At 50.1% G+C, this 18,327-nt stretch overlaps 1 protein-coding gene across 3 annotated transcripts in view; it reads left to right on the forward strand.

Moving 5' to 3' along the window:
* The window catches only part of TMEM144 (transmembrane protein 144), a 377,037-nt gene that overhangs the window by 224,700 nt on the left and 134,010 nt on the right, over positions 1 to 18,327 (forward strand). For all 3 annotated transcript variants that reach the window (XM_069631334.1, XM_069631335.1, XM_069631336.1), the window contains one exon: positions 666 to 784. In XM_069631334.1, the coding sequence (XP_069487435.1) occupies positions 666 to 784 (119 nt within the window). The remainder of the gene's footprint in view (positions 1 to 665; positions 785 to 18,327) is intronic.

The raw sequence follows: 18,327 nt of genomic DNA on the forward strand, positions 1-18,327 counted from the left end.
TTTATGATTATAGTTTATTTCTCACCTTTTTTGGCAGTCATGCTGAAATAAAGGATGATGAGAAGAAATTCCCAAATTCAAGCTCCTCACCACAAACTCTGGACTCCTCTTACTTTTCTTAATCTTTCTTCAAACAACAAATTATATAAAGTTCTGCTTTGGTGGTGGTGCCTGTTCTATCTGCGCACATCTGGAAATGGCTTCCAAATGTCTTATAATCTGACCTTGTCCTTATGACCTTCTGCAAAGCCTTGAGGCCTTTTCTCTACTAATCTTGATAACGTCTCCTACAATATAATCCTAGCGCCAAGAGAGGATTTTGGTGGTATGTGATGCATTCTCCAAATGTTCAAGCACATTTATCAAAATAAAATATATAAATGAAATAGAAATATGTAATACAGATTTAAGACATGATGGCTACCAGTGTGGTCTTCTCAGAAAGCAACCCTGCACCTAACAACGGATTTATTTTCTTTCACTTGTAAAACATGTTCCAGTTGTAGGTCTTCCTCATTTTTTTTACTGGATTATTAAAAGAATTGCATTTTTCATACAGTATTTTAGAATTATCTGTATTTTAGTAATTATTGCATATGCCCCCTTTAATGTCTACCCTATCTAGTGTCTAATATTGTATTTTGCCATTGTTTTTGTATTACAAGAGGCTGCTCTCTAGCAGTAGTAGCTGGTGTCCTGTATGGTACAAGTTTTGTTCCAGTTCTTTATATCAAGGATCACGCCAAGTCTAATGGAAGCATATATGCAGGAGCCAGTCAATTTGGTAAGGAAATACATGCTTCTATTGAACTGCAGTCTAACATGTGATTATCTGTTTTTATAATGTCAGTTGTTGTTTTAGCCTGGAATGTAGAGTCAAATGGCTGATACAGTGGCTTGTTTCCAAATCCTGGTCAAATAAATGTAGAAGTATAATTTAGGGGTAAATTAACCTAACTGGCGTTGAAGTAAACAAAAATGTACAAAACAGTTGCTAGAAGTGGCATACATGTACATCAAGAGACGTTTTGGAGCTAATGCATTACCAAATGTAATGCCAAATGTAATGCTTGACCAAAAAAATCATATTTCACTCATTAGCATTTCCACAATTGACCAATATACAAATTTGGCAGTTCCGAAACATTGATTTCAATTCAGCAAAATATCTTTGTCTGTTTCATCACGAAGTTTGAATGTTTTGTAGATGATGAAAATGTCACTTAAAACTGCAATTTAGCAGACCACATGTATTTAGTTATTTTGTAGTTCTTTTATACCAAAACACTATAACCTTTGTGATGTACAGAGGAAAATTAAAGTAGAAGAGTCCAAGGTAAAAAGATAGCCAGTGAAGTGAGGCAGACAAGTGACAGTCTGTAGGATTTCATTGTGTTTACTGGAGGCGCTTGTCTTTTTTCCATTGTTGCTGTTCCCCCTGGAGCTCTGCCTTTCCACTGCAACTGCCTTCTAAACTTGATTCCTCCCGCAAAGCGGGCTGCGAAGTGAGGCAGACATGTGACAGTCTGCAGGATTTCATTGTCTTTACTGGAGGTGCTGGTCTTTTTCCCCTTGTTGCTGTTCCCCTGGAGCTCTGCCTTTCAGCTGCAGGTTGCTACTAAACTTGATTCTTCCCACGTAGCGGGCCGCAAAGTGAGGCAGATATGTGACAGTCTGCAGTCTACAGGCGACAGGAGGTGAACGGCATATATCCCTGAGGTGACTAATTTCAACTAATTTAACCTGCAGACATTCCTACTCTTCTCTCCAACTTGTTCCAGAACATTACTGTTGTCCTGGAGAATTGGTGAGACGGAGCGTGAGCTGAGGGTGAGCAGTCGTCTGCAGTCCGCAGTCTTTCTACCCTGTTCTTTTTGCTACTGGAGCTTAAAAACACCCATTCCACCGCGGAGCGGTGAGCGGAGCGTGAGCTGAGGGTGAGCAGTCGTCTGCAGTCCGCAGTCTTTCTACCCTGTTCTTTTTGCTACTGGAGCTTAAAAACACCCATTCCACCGCGGAGCGGTGAGCGGAGCGTGAGCTGAGGGTGAGCAGTCGTCTGCAGTCCGCAGTCTTTCTACCCTGTTCTTTTTGCTACTGGAGCTTAAAAACACCCATTCCACCGCGGAGCGGTGAGCGAAGCGTGAGCTGAGGGTGAGCAGTCGTCTGCAGTCTGCTGCAGGCGCTATGGAGCCCCCCGGCACAAGCGTAATCCTTCCTGTACAGTCCGAAATAGATCTCACTTCAGAGGCCTCTTTGCGAGTACTACGGAGTTCCTCAAAAACATCTGATGGTAAGAACGCCAAATTAATGCAATGCACAAATAAACTAAAGGAGCTCAGGCCCCCTTCGGTGGCAATTAACAACATCTCTTTGGGCACTCTGGCCACAGCGCCTAAGGCGAATACGGCGAACACGGCCGGCTCCGCACCTCCGCCGAGCCGGCCTCTAAACCACACAAACCGAAAGGTCCAAAATTTCATAGACCTCTCCGGCGCCACGATCCCTGTATCTAACGCCGTACTTCATTCATCAAACGATCCCCAAAACCCCACAAATCCTGTGGATGATTTCACACCTATCCCAGCAAACGAAGTGCCCAACCTCGGGCGGACTAAAACAACACGGACCGATACCACGGCCGAACCCTCTCCCTCTTCCTTTCCCGTGTCCTCCCCCGCACTAAGGACTTACGGTCTGTTGTCATCCGCTGCAGCGTTTCAACAAACGGAGACCCGCCAGATCTTTTGCCCTATCGATACGGCGCCCCGCTCCAGTTCCTTCTGCGACCCATCCCCCGCCTGGCGGGCGTTGCCCCACCGTCTCGTAAATGAGATGAGGGACTCCCTGGCTTCGGCTGTCGGAGGACGGCAAGGCCAGGCTCCTGCACCGCCCGCCAGTGGCGAGGGTTTTGGGACCGGCTTCTCTAGGAGCGAGTCGATTTCGGCTAAGGCAGGGCCTTCAAATGAGCGCGGCAGCTCTTTGACACAGGAGCCCGCCAAGCCGCACCTGAACATCATTACGGCGTCAGCTCCCGGCGCTCAGTCAGACCAATCCTCCGCCTCAACCATGCGTGTTGCTCCGGAGGGTGTTACAACGTTCCTTTCTACGGATGAAACCTCAGCTACGATCACAACGGCAATTGAAGTGGAGGCACTAGTCCACGCCCCATCCCTAGCGCAAAGTAACAGTGCCCTTCTCCGGACCACTTGGGCCCCCCCACCAGCCGACTGGGATTCCACACCTACACAGTTTAATGTGGAAACAGTCGACGCAGCGTTGTACGTCACCAGCAAATCCCCTTCTTTGAAACTGGGGGTTACTTCCATCATTCTCACCCCGGAAAGGCGGTCAGACAACCCCAACATCTTTCTAGAGACCGACTCTACGCCCGATCCTAAAACTCCCGAACCGAAAAAAGTTTGCAAACAAACCAATAAAAGAAACAAAAAGTCTAAAATAAGCGCGAACAAAAAAACCAGTAAAGAAACGAAAACAGGGAAGCGGACTCTACCCGCCCCCCTTTTGTCCAGTGCACTGAAAGACTTCATAAATAAACAATTCAAAAGGAAACTGGACCAGTCGAAAGAACTCTCTGATGCTGAAATCTTGGAGGCCATTCAGGACCTCCAACCCATGAACAAAGCAAGAAAATTAATGCCGGGGACTCCAACCCACGGCCAGCACAAACTACCACTTCAAAAACAACGAATGGTCCAAAGTGACCCTCTTAGTCCGCCCAGCTGCGAACCAACGCGAAAAAGATTACGACCAACCCAAACAACGAGGTCCCCCAACGTAAAGAAGCGAATGCTGTTCTAGATCCACACAAAGTGACCCTCGATTCTCAAAGGCAAACATCAAATGGCTCTAACGAAGTGCTCTCAGGCGTCCCCGTGAATAAAGACTCCGAAGCAAAGGGAGCGACCACTGATCCAACGAGCCCGATCCCAAGGGGCACCCACCCCTCCTCAGCCACGGAATACAATATCATTGAAGTAAGCAAGTACCCTTCCCCTAAACCCCCGGGTCCTCAGGCTAACCAAACCTCCTCTACTCCCGTACGAGTGCACAAATTGGGAAATAATACACCGCCGACGTCCTGTGCAACTCGACCTCTGGGAGATCACCTTTTCAGTCCAGACGAGGTCTCTCCTCAAATAGATGACCTCCAACAACCATCAGACCCATTGCCCCACTCTACCCCGCGATCCAGATCCCCGCCAAAAAACAGAAGATTGAGCGAAATCACAATTCCGGAAGCAAAGTCTTCACCTTTGAAAAAACCTGACCTCTCAGTCATCATGTCTGCAATCACAATAGCTTTAGCCCCATTTGGAAAGCTTTACGAAGCCATCAATGACTCACTGAAGGACAGCAACGTTCTTACTGCAATGATGCACACCAAAATGATATTTATCGAAGGCTTCATAACAGCCCTTGAACAACGAAACAGAGAACAGAGCGCGATGTTGGACTCAAAGCTGAGTAGATTAGAAGAGCTCTCAAACCGTCTCAAAGCAACCTCGCTAGTAGCATTAGATAAAGAGTCCCAAACAGAAATCGAGGCACCTTCTCCACAACCAGTCCCGATTTTCAAGAGTCAAAGGGAAAAGCATATACAATCAAACCGAGCAGTGCCCGAATATCAGAGACCAGAGGAAAACCAACAAAAGACAACACAGAGCATAAACAGTAAACCATTGCTAAAAATCTCTGCGACAAACGTAACGTTCTCCCCCGCGGCTCAAACAGTATCGGCCCTTGACCCATTGATGGCAATAAGAACAAAACAAAAAGAATCTTCAAAAGACATACCAACCACACCACAGCAAAAACCAAGCTCAAACAATTCAGTCATCTGTATTTCCTCCTCCCCAAAATCCGCCGACGAATTTTTGGCCCAGAGCTCATTGATGAACATAAGCCAACATCTGGACCAAACTGATGGTCCCTCACCGAACCAAGCCACCAGAACTGAAAAGATCTCATCCACCACGTCAATCCCAATCGTCCACAAAATTAACAAGCCTCCTTTGGCCACTACGATCTCGAACCATTCAACAGCACCATCTCCTGAATCAATTCGTACCAACCTGAATCCGAGCACATTGAGACAGGGACGGGAAAACCGTGTCACTTCGAGTAGGAAGACCTCTCCTCCAACCCGTCTGTTCAAAATTGAACAAAAAACGTCCGACGACCGGTACATGATTTTAAACCGTAATACGGTCCTGAGAACACTAAAAAAGGTGAAAACTCTTCAGCACTTACAATCAGCCGATTTCACACTAATCGAACCATACCACAGAAAGAATCAAGCGAAGGCTTACTTACACATCAAAAAAATTGCACTGGACAATCTACAACATGACATATTTGCCGAACTAGCCGTACTGGGCTTCAACCTCTACGAGATCCCCTCCTTGATCCCCAAAGATCCACTAAAAGATAGCTACAGAATGTCCCCGAAAAAAAACTATAGATTCAAGTCACGCACTGAAGATCTCTATCGATCAGCAAGAAGGGGAAGAAGCCCAATATCACCATCCAAAAAGCGCTCGTCAAACAACACATCACCTTCAGATGGTCGCCTTACAACAACACGCCGAAGATTAACCTCAAGGAGAGAGGAGAGAGTGGAGCACAGTGAAGATCGTAGACAAAAACACAACTCTGAACGGCATCATGGTCACTCTGCAACTACACGGCCGAGATACCACGCCAACAAAGAGGCTCCTTCGATCGACAGAACCTCGAGAAATACTACAAAGCAGACCCGAAACGAGCCTGAAAAGTCAGCCAAGGTAAGCAAATGGAACTGGTTCCGCAACGTCCTGACTCCAGGGGTGAAGAAATAGCAACCATTGGGCGACGTTGTAGAGACGTCACCCACATCCAAATCTTTGCAGCAACCATCGTCGAGAATAAACATAAGCATTGCCTCATGGAACACTAGAGGCCATGTTCACCTCACCAAGTCTGACAGTCAAGATCTGAGTCCGTACGACATCATTTGCTTTCAAGAAACGTGGCTATGTGAAAAACCGGCCCTTGACGGTTACCGCATTGAAATATCCCCAGCCTCTAAAGGACCATTGGGCCGCCCTTCGTCGGGATTACTAATAGCAACCCGCATTGGATCTGGTATAACCATCACAAAAGTCCTTGCCCGCAGCTATGAAATTCTGGCCATTTTGACTACTTGGAACACCGAAAATTCATCAATCAATCCTATAACCCAGGACTCGGTAGCAATTATTAACGTCTACTGGAACCCTCAAAAGACCTCTCCAGCGACCATGTGTGAAAAGATGTCCAACATAATCGACGAAATCACCATCAAATATAAATCTTCGAACATTGTGATTTGCGGTGACCTTAATGCGAACTGCTCTACAGCTGACGTCCCAACCAGACGTGATCTTACCAATTGTTCCGCATCAGATAGAGGTTCCGCTTGGAATGCCATCATGAAATCTAGAAACCTTCATAACTCAGCCGTCAAGTCAGACCCCGACGCCCTGATACCAACCTGGGAACGTGGCTCGTCATCAGCCACTCTGGACTATATCTTCGTTTCTGATCCTGTATACTCCAACCTAGTGTCATTCAATGTTATTAAAACAAAGCACAGTGATCACAACCTATTAAATCTGATTTGCAGAAACAAAGAGACCTTTGCGCAACTCTATGAAACTCAAATCGAGACCAATTCGCAACAAACCCGTCTTCGATTGATTGCTCCAGACATCCGCAAACTAACAGACCAATTTGCCCGCCTGACCTCAGAACCCGCATCTCACAACGGAGTGGCCAGATCAAGCTACATTCCCCTTCTGTTGGCTTTCAAAAAACCAGGGAAGATCTCTAAAATTCAAAATAAACAACACACCCATAAATATAATCCGACCTTAGTAGTTAAACGGAAACTCCTCAGAAAATTGAAAAGAGTGGCAGCATCATCAAACCTACCAAAAGATTGGGAAGCCCTCAACGTAGAAACAAGGAACTTCAGACAATGGCTAAGAAACGAAAGAAGCGGCCTTTATCAACGGGATGCCGAAGACATGCTGAAGGCTCTCGCCAACAAAAAATCTCGCGATTTTTGGTCACTCATCAACAAATCTAGCAAGTTTCCAAACTCGCACATGATAAATCCAATCCCAGAAGAAAAATGGGCATCCCACTTTATGAACCTATTTCATCCAACAGAAGGCTATGTTGAAGAAACAAAGCGTACAGAGCTCCCAACCTGGGTGGACTTAACTGACACTAGTGACATCAAGTCCATAATTTTAAAATTAAAGTCATCAAGAGCGCCCGGGCCCGACGGCCTAGCAAACCTCGATCTAAAACAACATCCGGAGGAATGGTCAATCCTCATTAGCTCAATCTTCAAACTCTGTCAGGTTAAAAGAACGATTCCGGACTCATGGACGACTGCTGTGGTCGTCCCGATCTTCAAGAAAGGAGCAAGAGAGGACCCCTTGAAGTATCGGCCAATAGCCCTTCTCGATGTCATCGGGAAAGTGTTCGCTTCACTCCTCCTTCTACACTTCCAGAAATGGTCCTATACCTCGACGTGCTTCGATTTCCTGCAAACAGGATTTCAAAAAAATGCAAGTACGAGCATCAACATAATGTGTTTGAATATACTAAAGGAAAGAGTCTTAGCAGGAGCCCCTCAAATCTTCCTAGCTTTCGTTGACCTGTCCCAAGCGTTCGACAGAGTGGACAGGCCCAAATTGTGGTCGAAACTGAGATCTTGGCATTGCCCGGAAAACATCTTGGAACCCATAATCAGTCTCCACGCGAACACTAGCATAAAGGTTCGGCTACATAATCAAGGCCTCACCTCGAAGCCCATATCAACATCCCGCGGAGTGAAGCAAGGTTGTCCGCTGGCCCCCGCCCTGTTTATATCCTTCCTCGGTGATTTCAAAGACAGCCAAGTACAGATACGGTTGTTTCCGCCCAAAATAGGCTCTACAAGGGTCCCCAGACTCCTGTACGCGGACGACCTGATCTTACTCGACCAAACCCAGGTCGGTCTGCAACGCCAACTAAATAATCTCACAACTTACATCATCAACAACAACCTCGAGATTAATAAATCCAAAACAAAAATAATGATCCTGCAAAAACCAGGGAGCAAAAAGACAGATCGTTTTCACTGGCATCTAAGCGAGACACAAATCGAAGTGGTCGACTCATTTAAATATCTAGGAGTCCAACTCGATACTACAAAGAAGGCCCTGAATATGCAAGCAACCCTTTGGGCTAAGGCAAAGAACCTAGCCGCCCAACTAAAAGCAGTCGATCGAAAATATGGCAAATTTTCACTCCAGCCAGCAATCAGCTTTTACAAAGCAAAAATTATCCCTTCTCTAACGTACGGCATGGACGCCACACCAGCAATTCCTTCTCATCTTTGGCCTAGACTTGAAGGTCTAATTTGGAGAGCAGTCCTAGGACTTCCCAATTCGACACCAGTAGCGCCGATAAGACGAGAACTTGGCCTAATATCCCTCAAAGCAATGGTAGATCACAGTACTTTACAGCTCTACAGGAAAGTCATCCACCCAGACAGCCTGGAAATCTACCACATGATAGCCGAAGAAATTGAAATAGGCAAAAACCACTTCATGAACAAGTGGGCTACGGAACAAAAACAAAAACTCCTCTTAATTGCCTGTACGGAAGAGGATCTGAAGAACAACCCTACAAGGGTCAAAACCAAATTAGACTGTTGGGATTGGATTTCTACCATCGACAAAGCGACTTCATATAAACTTCTAGTCAACCTGCCGTCGAATACAAACAAGCTGAAAGAGCCAATGGCTTACTGCAAAAGATATCCCAGCAAATCACTCATGAGAACCTTTTTGAAAGCTCGTTTGAATGGGTTACCGACACAAGAAATTTTAGCCATTAGATCGAGATCTAAAGAAAAATTTTGCAGACTCTGCCAAAACTCTGAAGAGACTGAATCAATAAGACATCTAGTAATGTGCTGCCCCGCCTTGCACCAACCCAGAATCGCCTACTTTAGCTCTCTGACAGCCACCTCTTTCGCAGGAAACGAAGATATTTGGTGGAATCGAATCATCAATGGCGAAAAGACCCGATGGCACACGGCAGCCGCCAAACTTCTAAAACTTGCAATCGAAAAGACAAGAATCATCACGGTTGCTGATCCATCAACGAGAGAAACTTGAATCTGTGGCTTATATTGCTAACAAACCTCTTCAAACTGCAAACGAGATCTGCTTCACTTGAAATCAATCCTTGTAAAAATCTGTTTCTTGATTATATACAAGTAAATAAAAAAAAAATAAATAAAAAAAAAAAAAATAAAGAAAAATCAGCCTGGTGCCGACTTGTGTCATAAATTGGAGCATCTTTTAATTTCAGGCACCATCTGACATGATCCTTTTTATTGGCATTAGTCCAAGCTTGTTTGTGGTTGAAAATCCCAGTTTGAAGGACTTGAGGGGGCTGTTTCAGGGCTACCGATACTGCGGGGATACCCTCCCTTTGATCAGTGAGCCTCAAGGCTTTGTGTTAACATATTTTCTGTGCTCCATCTGCATCGCCAGTGCTATTCAACTTTATAACACCCAGAAGCCTCTCTGATTGGTATATTATAATGTGCGGTTTGGACTCGGAAGCCAGTCTTTCATGGACAACCAAGTTTTGCCACAAGGACTTTCGAATAAAATTAGAGTGCCTTGCAAGCCGTGAACCTATGATCTTCCACTGGTCTCACAGGAAGAAAGTATAGTTGCAGCCTTAATGCAGAATCTTGGATAGGACAGGCTGCGGCTAGGTCACGTTCCTGTCTCTGAAAGTAAATATCTTGCTTTCAGCCCGCTATTGCTGATTTCCCCAGCTCCAGCTCGATGAATGTTGGAATGAGACTGCCTTCAGTTACTAACTTGTCGAAATCACACTTATTGCGGTCCCCTATAGTGGGGCAAATAATTACGGATTTCTTTTTTTACATTTTCTGGGTCTAGCACAGAGGTAAAATCGATCACCCCAGTTAAGAGCAGAGCTGTGTCGGACTGTTCTATGATGATTGACAATATTGTCCTTGCACCAGAGGATCTAAATAATTTAAGTTTGATTGAAATTGATGATTTGGGGTCTGAGAAGATGGGCTGCTCGAATCAGGATTTATTCATGATCGTGATAATATATGGAACAAAGTGAAGGCCCACACCTTGTTCCTCAGCAATATCAATATAAAACATGAAGCAACGCACCTCCAACAAAAAAATATTCTATCATATTTGGGGAGTCTTGGTTCTGTTATCTCTGAGCCCCCGAGGCTGGGCGGGAATGCTTCTGGTGCATTTGTAATCATTGATGTGCCAGTTGCTGGCTTCTGTGACTACTCCAACCACACAACCCTGCGGAGAAGCCTAGGGTGGGAATGATGGTGGTAAAGAAAATGGGGTTGAATTATCGACTAACTTAAATTCGAATCAAGTTCAATGTGTAGAAGTTGATGAAATATCCCTCCAGAATGAGATTGTGGGAACCTCCAGAAAAGGGAAGAAGGTAAAAACCTCAAAATGAATGAATGAAGAAAAGAAATGCTTCCTCTCGGAAGTATCTGAGGAACTTAACTATTGCTCAATCAATGAGTAGAGGCGAAGTGATTAGGAAACAATCTACCAATGTTATGTATCCCTTGGTCAAAGAGAGTAATCAGGAGGGGGAAGTTAAACCAGAGGGTATCGACTGTATGTTGACATCACGTATGGCTCAGGCACCCCCCGCAGCTAAAGTCGAGAATATTGTACACAAGGGAGATACTTGCCTTATGCTTGATGTTGGGGCTCAAACCGACTCCATTAGTGCCCCACTCATGTTGGGGAGAACTGGAGAGCTGGCTCTGGCTCATCCAGTATCAAGTCGCGGGAACGGCTTGTGTCCAACTGTGCGGTTGGAGCGGGAAATCATACACCATGCAGAACCAACGGTGGAACAAATGCGTGAACTTAGTGATCCCTCCCCCAATGCCATTGAGTATCCTGGGAAAGCTGTATTATCCACCGAGTTGGCACATCCAACAGTAACCTCTGTCTCTTCAATTTGCTGGAAGCATAAAGAACGCCGCCAATTGTTCATCTGTGGATTGCATCAGGGATCATGTTCATCCTCTAATGCACCCAAATGTAAGTGCTGGTGTTGATAATTTGCTAACCAACCTGTATCTGCCAACCATAAAAGAAGCAACTGGATTCCAGTATAATTCCTGTGAAGAGGTAAAGAGTAAACCCTTTAGTATCTTGAAACATACAAGAGATTGTGATGTTCGAATTGGTGATCAATGTGAAAAGATATAAGTAGGAAAGCGTCACTCTGCCTCTTCTCAGAAATGTGAATCTCAGAACAACCACTTGAGTAGTCATATTTTGCCGATGGTCAGCCTTTTGGGGGATATGGTCCCTGTTTGTTTGAACCGTAGTAATGTTCTCACCATCTTCTCCCAAATTCTGGCTCTGAATTTGGTAACCTCTTGTGACATTGATAGAGTCGAGTTTTCAGATTGCATTCAGATGGATACTTGTACTCTCCACTTCAGTTCTAGAATGGTTAAGGAACTTCTGTATTCAGAGTGGGTAAAGCTACATGGACTGGGTTTAAATCTCATTAGTGGTAATGAAAAGTGGAATGGTCATTCAAAGATTCTATCTGACGGGGGCGTAAAAATTGCGTTAAACGTTGAAGGAACTGCCTCTCTATATACATGTGAAGGAACGGTGATCCAAAATAGCAATAGAATCCACTGGGCTTCAGTTACATCCACTTTATGGAGATGACCGGACCCTTAACTCTCTTTTTGAAAAGGGCTTGGTGAAAAGGAACATAGTCCTGAAAATTCTCTGTTGGAACACTCAGCCATAAATGAGACCATCTGTGTTTTACTACAAGAGACCTTGTTAATTAATCCCACAATCCTTGATGGGTTTCAAGTGTTTGCCCAGTCAGCAAACCCCAGCTTTGGAGGCAGGGCTTCTGGGGGGCTGGTGATAGCTATTAATTCTTCACTGGGAGCAACAGCCTCTTCACTCCCAAATCTTCCCTTTTGGGTAGTGGTGACATTCCTATCTTCTCCTGAATTCTCTCTGAATGTATTGTTACTTAACATGTATTGGCACAAAGGGGTGGCAGCTCTGGACGATTTCATAGAGATTATAACAGACAGTATCCAAGGCTGCCTTCATTCAGTACAGCATGGTAAGGTAATCTTGGCAAGAGATCTCAATGCTAGCTTTAGCTGTCTTGGACTTGAAAGCAAGCCTTGACTTGTTACCCCTGACATGGTATCTAAGAATTTCAAAAACCAAGCAGGTAGAAGCTGGTATTTGGGTCTACGTGCCATGGGCCTCCACGCTCTGAGTGGAGTAAATGATGGAGTGAATGATGGGGATGAACCTTCCCTAGCAACGTGGCATAGAGGCAACAGCAGATCTACATTGGATAATATCTTTGTAGATCGATGTGTTAATTTCCAGATTGTGTTTAACGAGTGGAGCGATCATTGTATGCTGAAAGTTAATTTTGATCTAGTTGTTAATAGTAGGGAACAGGCATCTGTTGGGGTTGCCGAGTGGTCTCTTGAGGATGATTATGGGTCTGCACGAAGGCTCAGGCATACGTGTAAGGTTGAACAAGGAAGGTGACATGTCCAGGAGAATCAGTTCTCATGTTGGCCTACGGCAGGGGTGTGTGTTGGCCACGTGCCTCTTCATTCTTTATGTTTCTGACATTGTAGGTGCCTTATTGAATGTGGGAATGATGATTCCAAAGTTTTGATCTTTTGGTGTCCCCCGGTTGGCATACGCCGACGACTTCTTGCTCCTAGATGGCTCTCAGATCGGCCTGCTGAGACTCCTATCGGCTTTTTCCCATGATGCTGAAGTGAATTCTCTAATTAATCCAAATAAAACTAAACGTTTGGCAGTCTCTAAGAGCAGGAAGTATTGTACATGTCATTGCTGGTTGAAACACACTGTGGTTAAGCCTTCAGCCAGTATTGTATATTTGGGCTTTAACTTTGGTGCCCATCCAGGCATAAAGATGAACCTACTGTGCCTTGTGAGTGTTCAGAACTTGCAAGTGCAGGGGGACTAAAGAGGTCATACTGTGGAGAGAACTCATACTATTGGCAGAGAGCAATTGCAGATTCTGTTGAGAATTGGATCAAACCGAAACAATTAGTCATCTGCTTTTGCATTGTAAATCATTGAACGCTAATAGGATGAGATTCATGCGCAAATTACTCTGCAATTAACTGGTGTGATGAGGACTCTTTATGGAAGAGGTCTTTGAATGTTGAGAATATTTTTTAGCCGTGGCTACATTTGTGAAATCAATGGATCTGTTGTGATATTTACAGGCCGATTCATGGAATAATTAGCGCGCGATTTGGCCGGGTACGTGGATTTCAGGGGTGCGCGGGAAGTTCCACACGCGATTAGTCAGGGTACGTGGATTACAGGGGTGCGCGGGAAGTTCCACACGCGATTTGGCCGGGTACGTGGATTTCAGGGGTGCGCTGGAAGTTCCACACGCGATTAGGCAGGGTACGTGGATTGCAGGGGTGCGCGGGAAGTTCCACACGCGATTTGGCCGTGTACGTGGATTTCAGGGGTGCGCGGGAAGTACCACACGCGATTTGGCCGGGTACGTGGATTTCAGGGGTGCGCGGGAAGTTCCACACGCGATTAGGCAGGGTACGTGGATTGCAGGGGTGCGCGGGAAGTTCCACACGCGATTAGTCAGGGTACGTGGATTTCAGGGGTGCGCGGGAAGTACCACACGCGATTTGTCAGGGTACGTGGATTTCAGGGGTGCGCGGGAAGTACCACACGCGATTTGGCCGGGTACGTGGATTTCAGGGGTGCGCGGGAAGTACCACACGCGATTTGGCAGGGTACGTGGATTTCAGGGGTGCGCGGGAAGTTCCACACGCGATTAGCCAGGGTACGTGGATTTCAGGGGTGCGCGGGAAGTACCACACGCGATTTGTCAGGGTACGTGGATTTCAGGGGTGCGCGGGAAGTACCACACGCGATTTGGCCGGGTACGTGGATTTCAGGGGTGCGCGGGAAGTTCCACACGCGATTTGGCTGTGTGCTCCCAGGTATTACCTGTACACCCTCCACGGCCCCTGCAGGCAGCACACACCACAGGGGACTACCCTGCACACCTGCTCATGTCACCCACCACCCCCACCCCCCAGCCACCAGGGGCACCCTCCACCAGGCCCCCACCCATGTCACCCACCACCCCCACCCCCCAGCAGTGCAGGGGCATCCTCCACCAGGCCCCCAACCATGTCTCCCACCACCCCCACCCCCCAGCCACCAGGGGCAGCCTCCACCAGGCCCCCACCCATGTCTCCCACCACCCCCACCCCCCAGCCACCAGGGGCAGCCTCCACCAGGCCCCCACCCATGTCTCCCACCACCCCCCAGCAGTGCAGGGGCATCCTCCACCAGGCCCCCACCCATGTCTCCCACCACCCCCACCCCCCAGCCACCAGGGGCAGCCTCCACCAGGCCCCCACCCATGTCTCCCACCACCCCCACCCCCCAGCCACCAGGGGCACCCTCCACCAGGCCCCCACCCATGTCTCCCACCACCCCCACCCCCAGCACTGTGGGGCACCTGCCAGCAGGCCCCCACCCATGTCCAACCCATGTCTCCCACCACCCCCACCCCCCAGCCACTAGGGGCACCCACCACCAGGCCCCCACCCATGTCTCCCACCACCCCCACCCCCCAGCCACCAGGGGCAGCCTCCACCAGGCCCCCACCCATGTCTCCCACCACCCCCACCCCCCAGCCACCAGGGGCAGCCTCCACCAGGCCCCCACCCATGTCTCCCACCACCCCCCAGCCACCAGGGGCACCCTCCACCAGGCCCCCACCCATGTCACCCACCACCCCCCAGCCACCAGGGGCAGCCTCCACCAGGCCCCCACCCATGTCTCCCACCACCCCCACCCCCCAGCACTGTGGGGCACCTGCCAGCAGGCCCCCACCCATGTCTCCCACCACCCCCACCCCCCAGCCACCAGGGGCACCCTCCACCAGGCCCCCACCCATGTCTCCCACCACCCCCACCCCCTAGCACTGTGGGGCACCTGCCAGCAGGCCCCCACCCATGTCACCCACCACCACCACCCCCCAGCAGTGCAGGGGCATCCTCCACCAGGCCCCCACCCATGTCTCCCACCACCCCCACCCCCCAGCAGTGCAGGGGCATCCGCCACCAGGCCCCCACCCATGTCTCCCACCACCCCCACCCCCCAGCCACCAGGGGCAGCCTCCACCAGGCCCCCACCCATGTCTCCCACCACCCCCACCCCCCAGCCACCAGGGGCACCCTCCACCAGGCCCCCACCCATGTCTCCCACCACCCCCACCCCCCAGCACTGTGGGGCACCTGCCAGCAGGCCCCCACCCATGTCCAACCCATGTCTCCCACCACCCCCACCCCCCAGCCACCAGGGGCACCCTCCACCAGGCCCCCACCCATGTCTCCCACCTCCCCCACCCCCCAGCCACCAGGGGCAGCCTCCACCAGGCCCCCACCCATGTCTCCCACCACCCCCACCCCCCAGCCACCAGGGGCAGCCTCCACCAGGCCCCCACCCATGTCTCCCACCACCCCCAGCCACCAGGGGCACCCTCCACCAGGCCCCCACCCATGTCACCCACCACCCCCACCCCCCAGCCACCAGGGGCAGCCTCCACCAGGCCCCCACCCATGTCTCCCACCACCCCCACCCCCCAGCACTGTGGGGCACCTGCCAGCAGGCCCCCACCCATGTCTCCCACCACCCCCCAGCCACCAGGGGCACCCTCCACCAGGCCCCCACCCATGTCTCCCACCACCCCCACCCCCCAGCACTGTGGGGCACCTGCCAGCAGGCCCCCACCCATGTCACCCACCACCCCCAGCAGTGCAGGGGTATCCTCCACCAGGCCCCCACCCATGTCTCCCACCACCCCACCCCCCAGCAGTGCAGGGGCATTCTCCACCAGGCCCCCACCCATGTCTCCCACCACCCCCACCCCCCAGCCACCAGGGGCAGCCTCCACCAGGCCCCCACCCATGTCTCCCACCACCCCCACCCCCCAGCCACCAGGGGCACCCTCCACCAGGCCCCCACCCATGTCTCCCACCACCCCCACCCCCCAGCACTGTGGGGCACCTGCCAGCAGGCCCCCACCCATGTCTCCCACCACCCCCACCCCCCAGCCACCAGGGGCACCCTCCACCAGGCCCCCACCCATGTCTCCCACCACCCCCACCCCCCAGCCACCAGGGGCAGCCTCCACCAGGCCCCCACCCATGTCTCCCACCACCCCCACCCCCCAGCCACCAGGGGCACCCTCCACCAGGCCCCCACCCATGTCACCCACCACTCCCACCCCCCAGCCACCAGGGGCAGCCTCCACCAGGCCCCCACCCATGTATCCCACCACCCCCACCCCCCAGCACTGTGGGGCACCTGCCAGTAGGCCCCCACCCATGTCTCCCACCCCCCCCAGCCACCAGGGGCACCCTCCACCAGGCCCCCACCCATGTCTCCCACCACCCCCACCCCCCAGCAGTGCAGGGGCAGCCTCCACCAGGCACCCACACATGTCCCCCTGCCCCCAGGTCCTGACGATACTCAATCATGGCAGTAATGGGCAGCATACCCAGCACAAACACCCAGGCAAGGATTGCATCCACCCACATAGTGAATGCAATTACATGATACAACCCCAATGGCAAGTCTGTAAATGAACACATGTCCGTCACACACACATACACAATGGGTGCAAGTGAATGTCAAAACCCATATCATGACATGTATGAAACCAATGAGAAAATACCACAAGTGAAAGTTAAAAAAACATGTATTAAAGATGAAAAATAAGTAAACAAATCAAACATACAACAATGGGGATAACAAAATAAATGGTCCATGTCCGAGAACAAATGTAAAAATAAAAAAAACAAAGTAATCCAAAAACAAATGTTGTCCAAAGCAATATCATGTGGAAGGAAAATAATGAAAAACCATTTCCTCATGGTGAACACAATAATTAATAAAAAAAATGTTTCTTCAAAAAGCAAACTATATACACGAATATTCCAGGGTCCATGAGCCCAACACCATAAATGAAACCTACTACTACCTAATGAAAATAATATATACAAAAAAGTGGCCATTGTCCGAGCGGTCCAAAAAAATAAAAATTAATAAAGGAAACCTAACACTAACTAACTAAATAACTATATACAAAGGCAGCGGGCAAGTCCTGCGGCTCACTCGGTGATGTTGCTGGCCAGGGCATCATCGAACTCCATGTCGATGTCCTGGAGGCGGGACTCTGTCCTGGCCCCGAGGTCTCGCAGGGATAACCCCATGTCCAGCTCAAACTCCCTGCGAGCTTCCTCGAGGCACTCAGCCCGCCTCAACGCCCGACGCATGGAGAACTCCGCCCTGACCATGGTGAGCCGCTCCTCTTCCGCCCGCTGCCACTCCGCACCTATCCGCTGGACCAACTGCTCCCACACGGAAGACACCACCATCCCAGGGTTGCCCTGCCCTCCGGCCGATGCCTGCCCCTCTGATCTTGATAGCCCCGAGCCATGATGCCTCCCACGTCGAGCCTGCTGCTGCCTCCGACGCCACTGCCTCTGCCAGCACGACGGCATCCAGGCTGATGGAAACCACCGACGCCGTCGTGCACGTGCCCTGCCCGATGATGCTGTCACATCTTCCATCTGCTGGGGTCCAGTTGCTGTGTTGTCCAACCCTGCTGGACCTCCGACTCCCAACTGTGGCAGGGATGGGATCCCCACCGAGCTGGCTGCATTGGTCGGGGCAGGTCCACAGGGGGCCCTGGTGGCATCTGGGCCGGAAGACGGCAAGGAGAACGACTGGTGTATAGCCTGCACAGAGGAGGAGAGGGCCGCCAGATTGGCCAACACATGCAGGAAACCCCCGAACATGGCCGATCCCAATTGTGCCACGTCGGCACGGTGCACTTCGTGATGACGTGCGTGCTCCTCCCGGGAAGCACGCACCGCATCACGAATCACAGCCGTGCGCATCGCGACCCCAATCAGGACCTTCTCCACACGGCCAGGGGTTCCCACGTCCGCAGGTGGAGGGGAGTCAGGTGACATGGACATCCCCTCTACCTGCGGACGGGCCTGGGACGGGGCATCCCTGCTGGTGCATGGTGGTGCACTCACAGGGTCAGGGACAGCGACATGCACAGGCCCCTCCACGGTGACCT

The sequence above is a fragment of the Ambystoma mexicanum genome, chromosome 6q, assembly GCF_040938575.1.
Source record: "Ambystoma mexicanum isolate Mex_15411 chromosome 6q, UKY_AmexF1_1, whole genome shotgun sequence".
In the NCBI taxonomy this organism is placed as follows: domain Eukaryota; kingdom Metazoa; phylum Chordata; class Amphibia; order Caudata; family Ambystomatidae; genus Ambystoma; species Ambystoma mexicanum.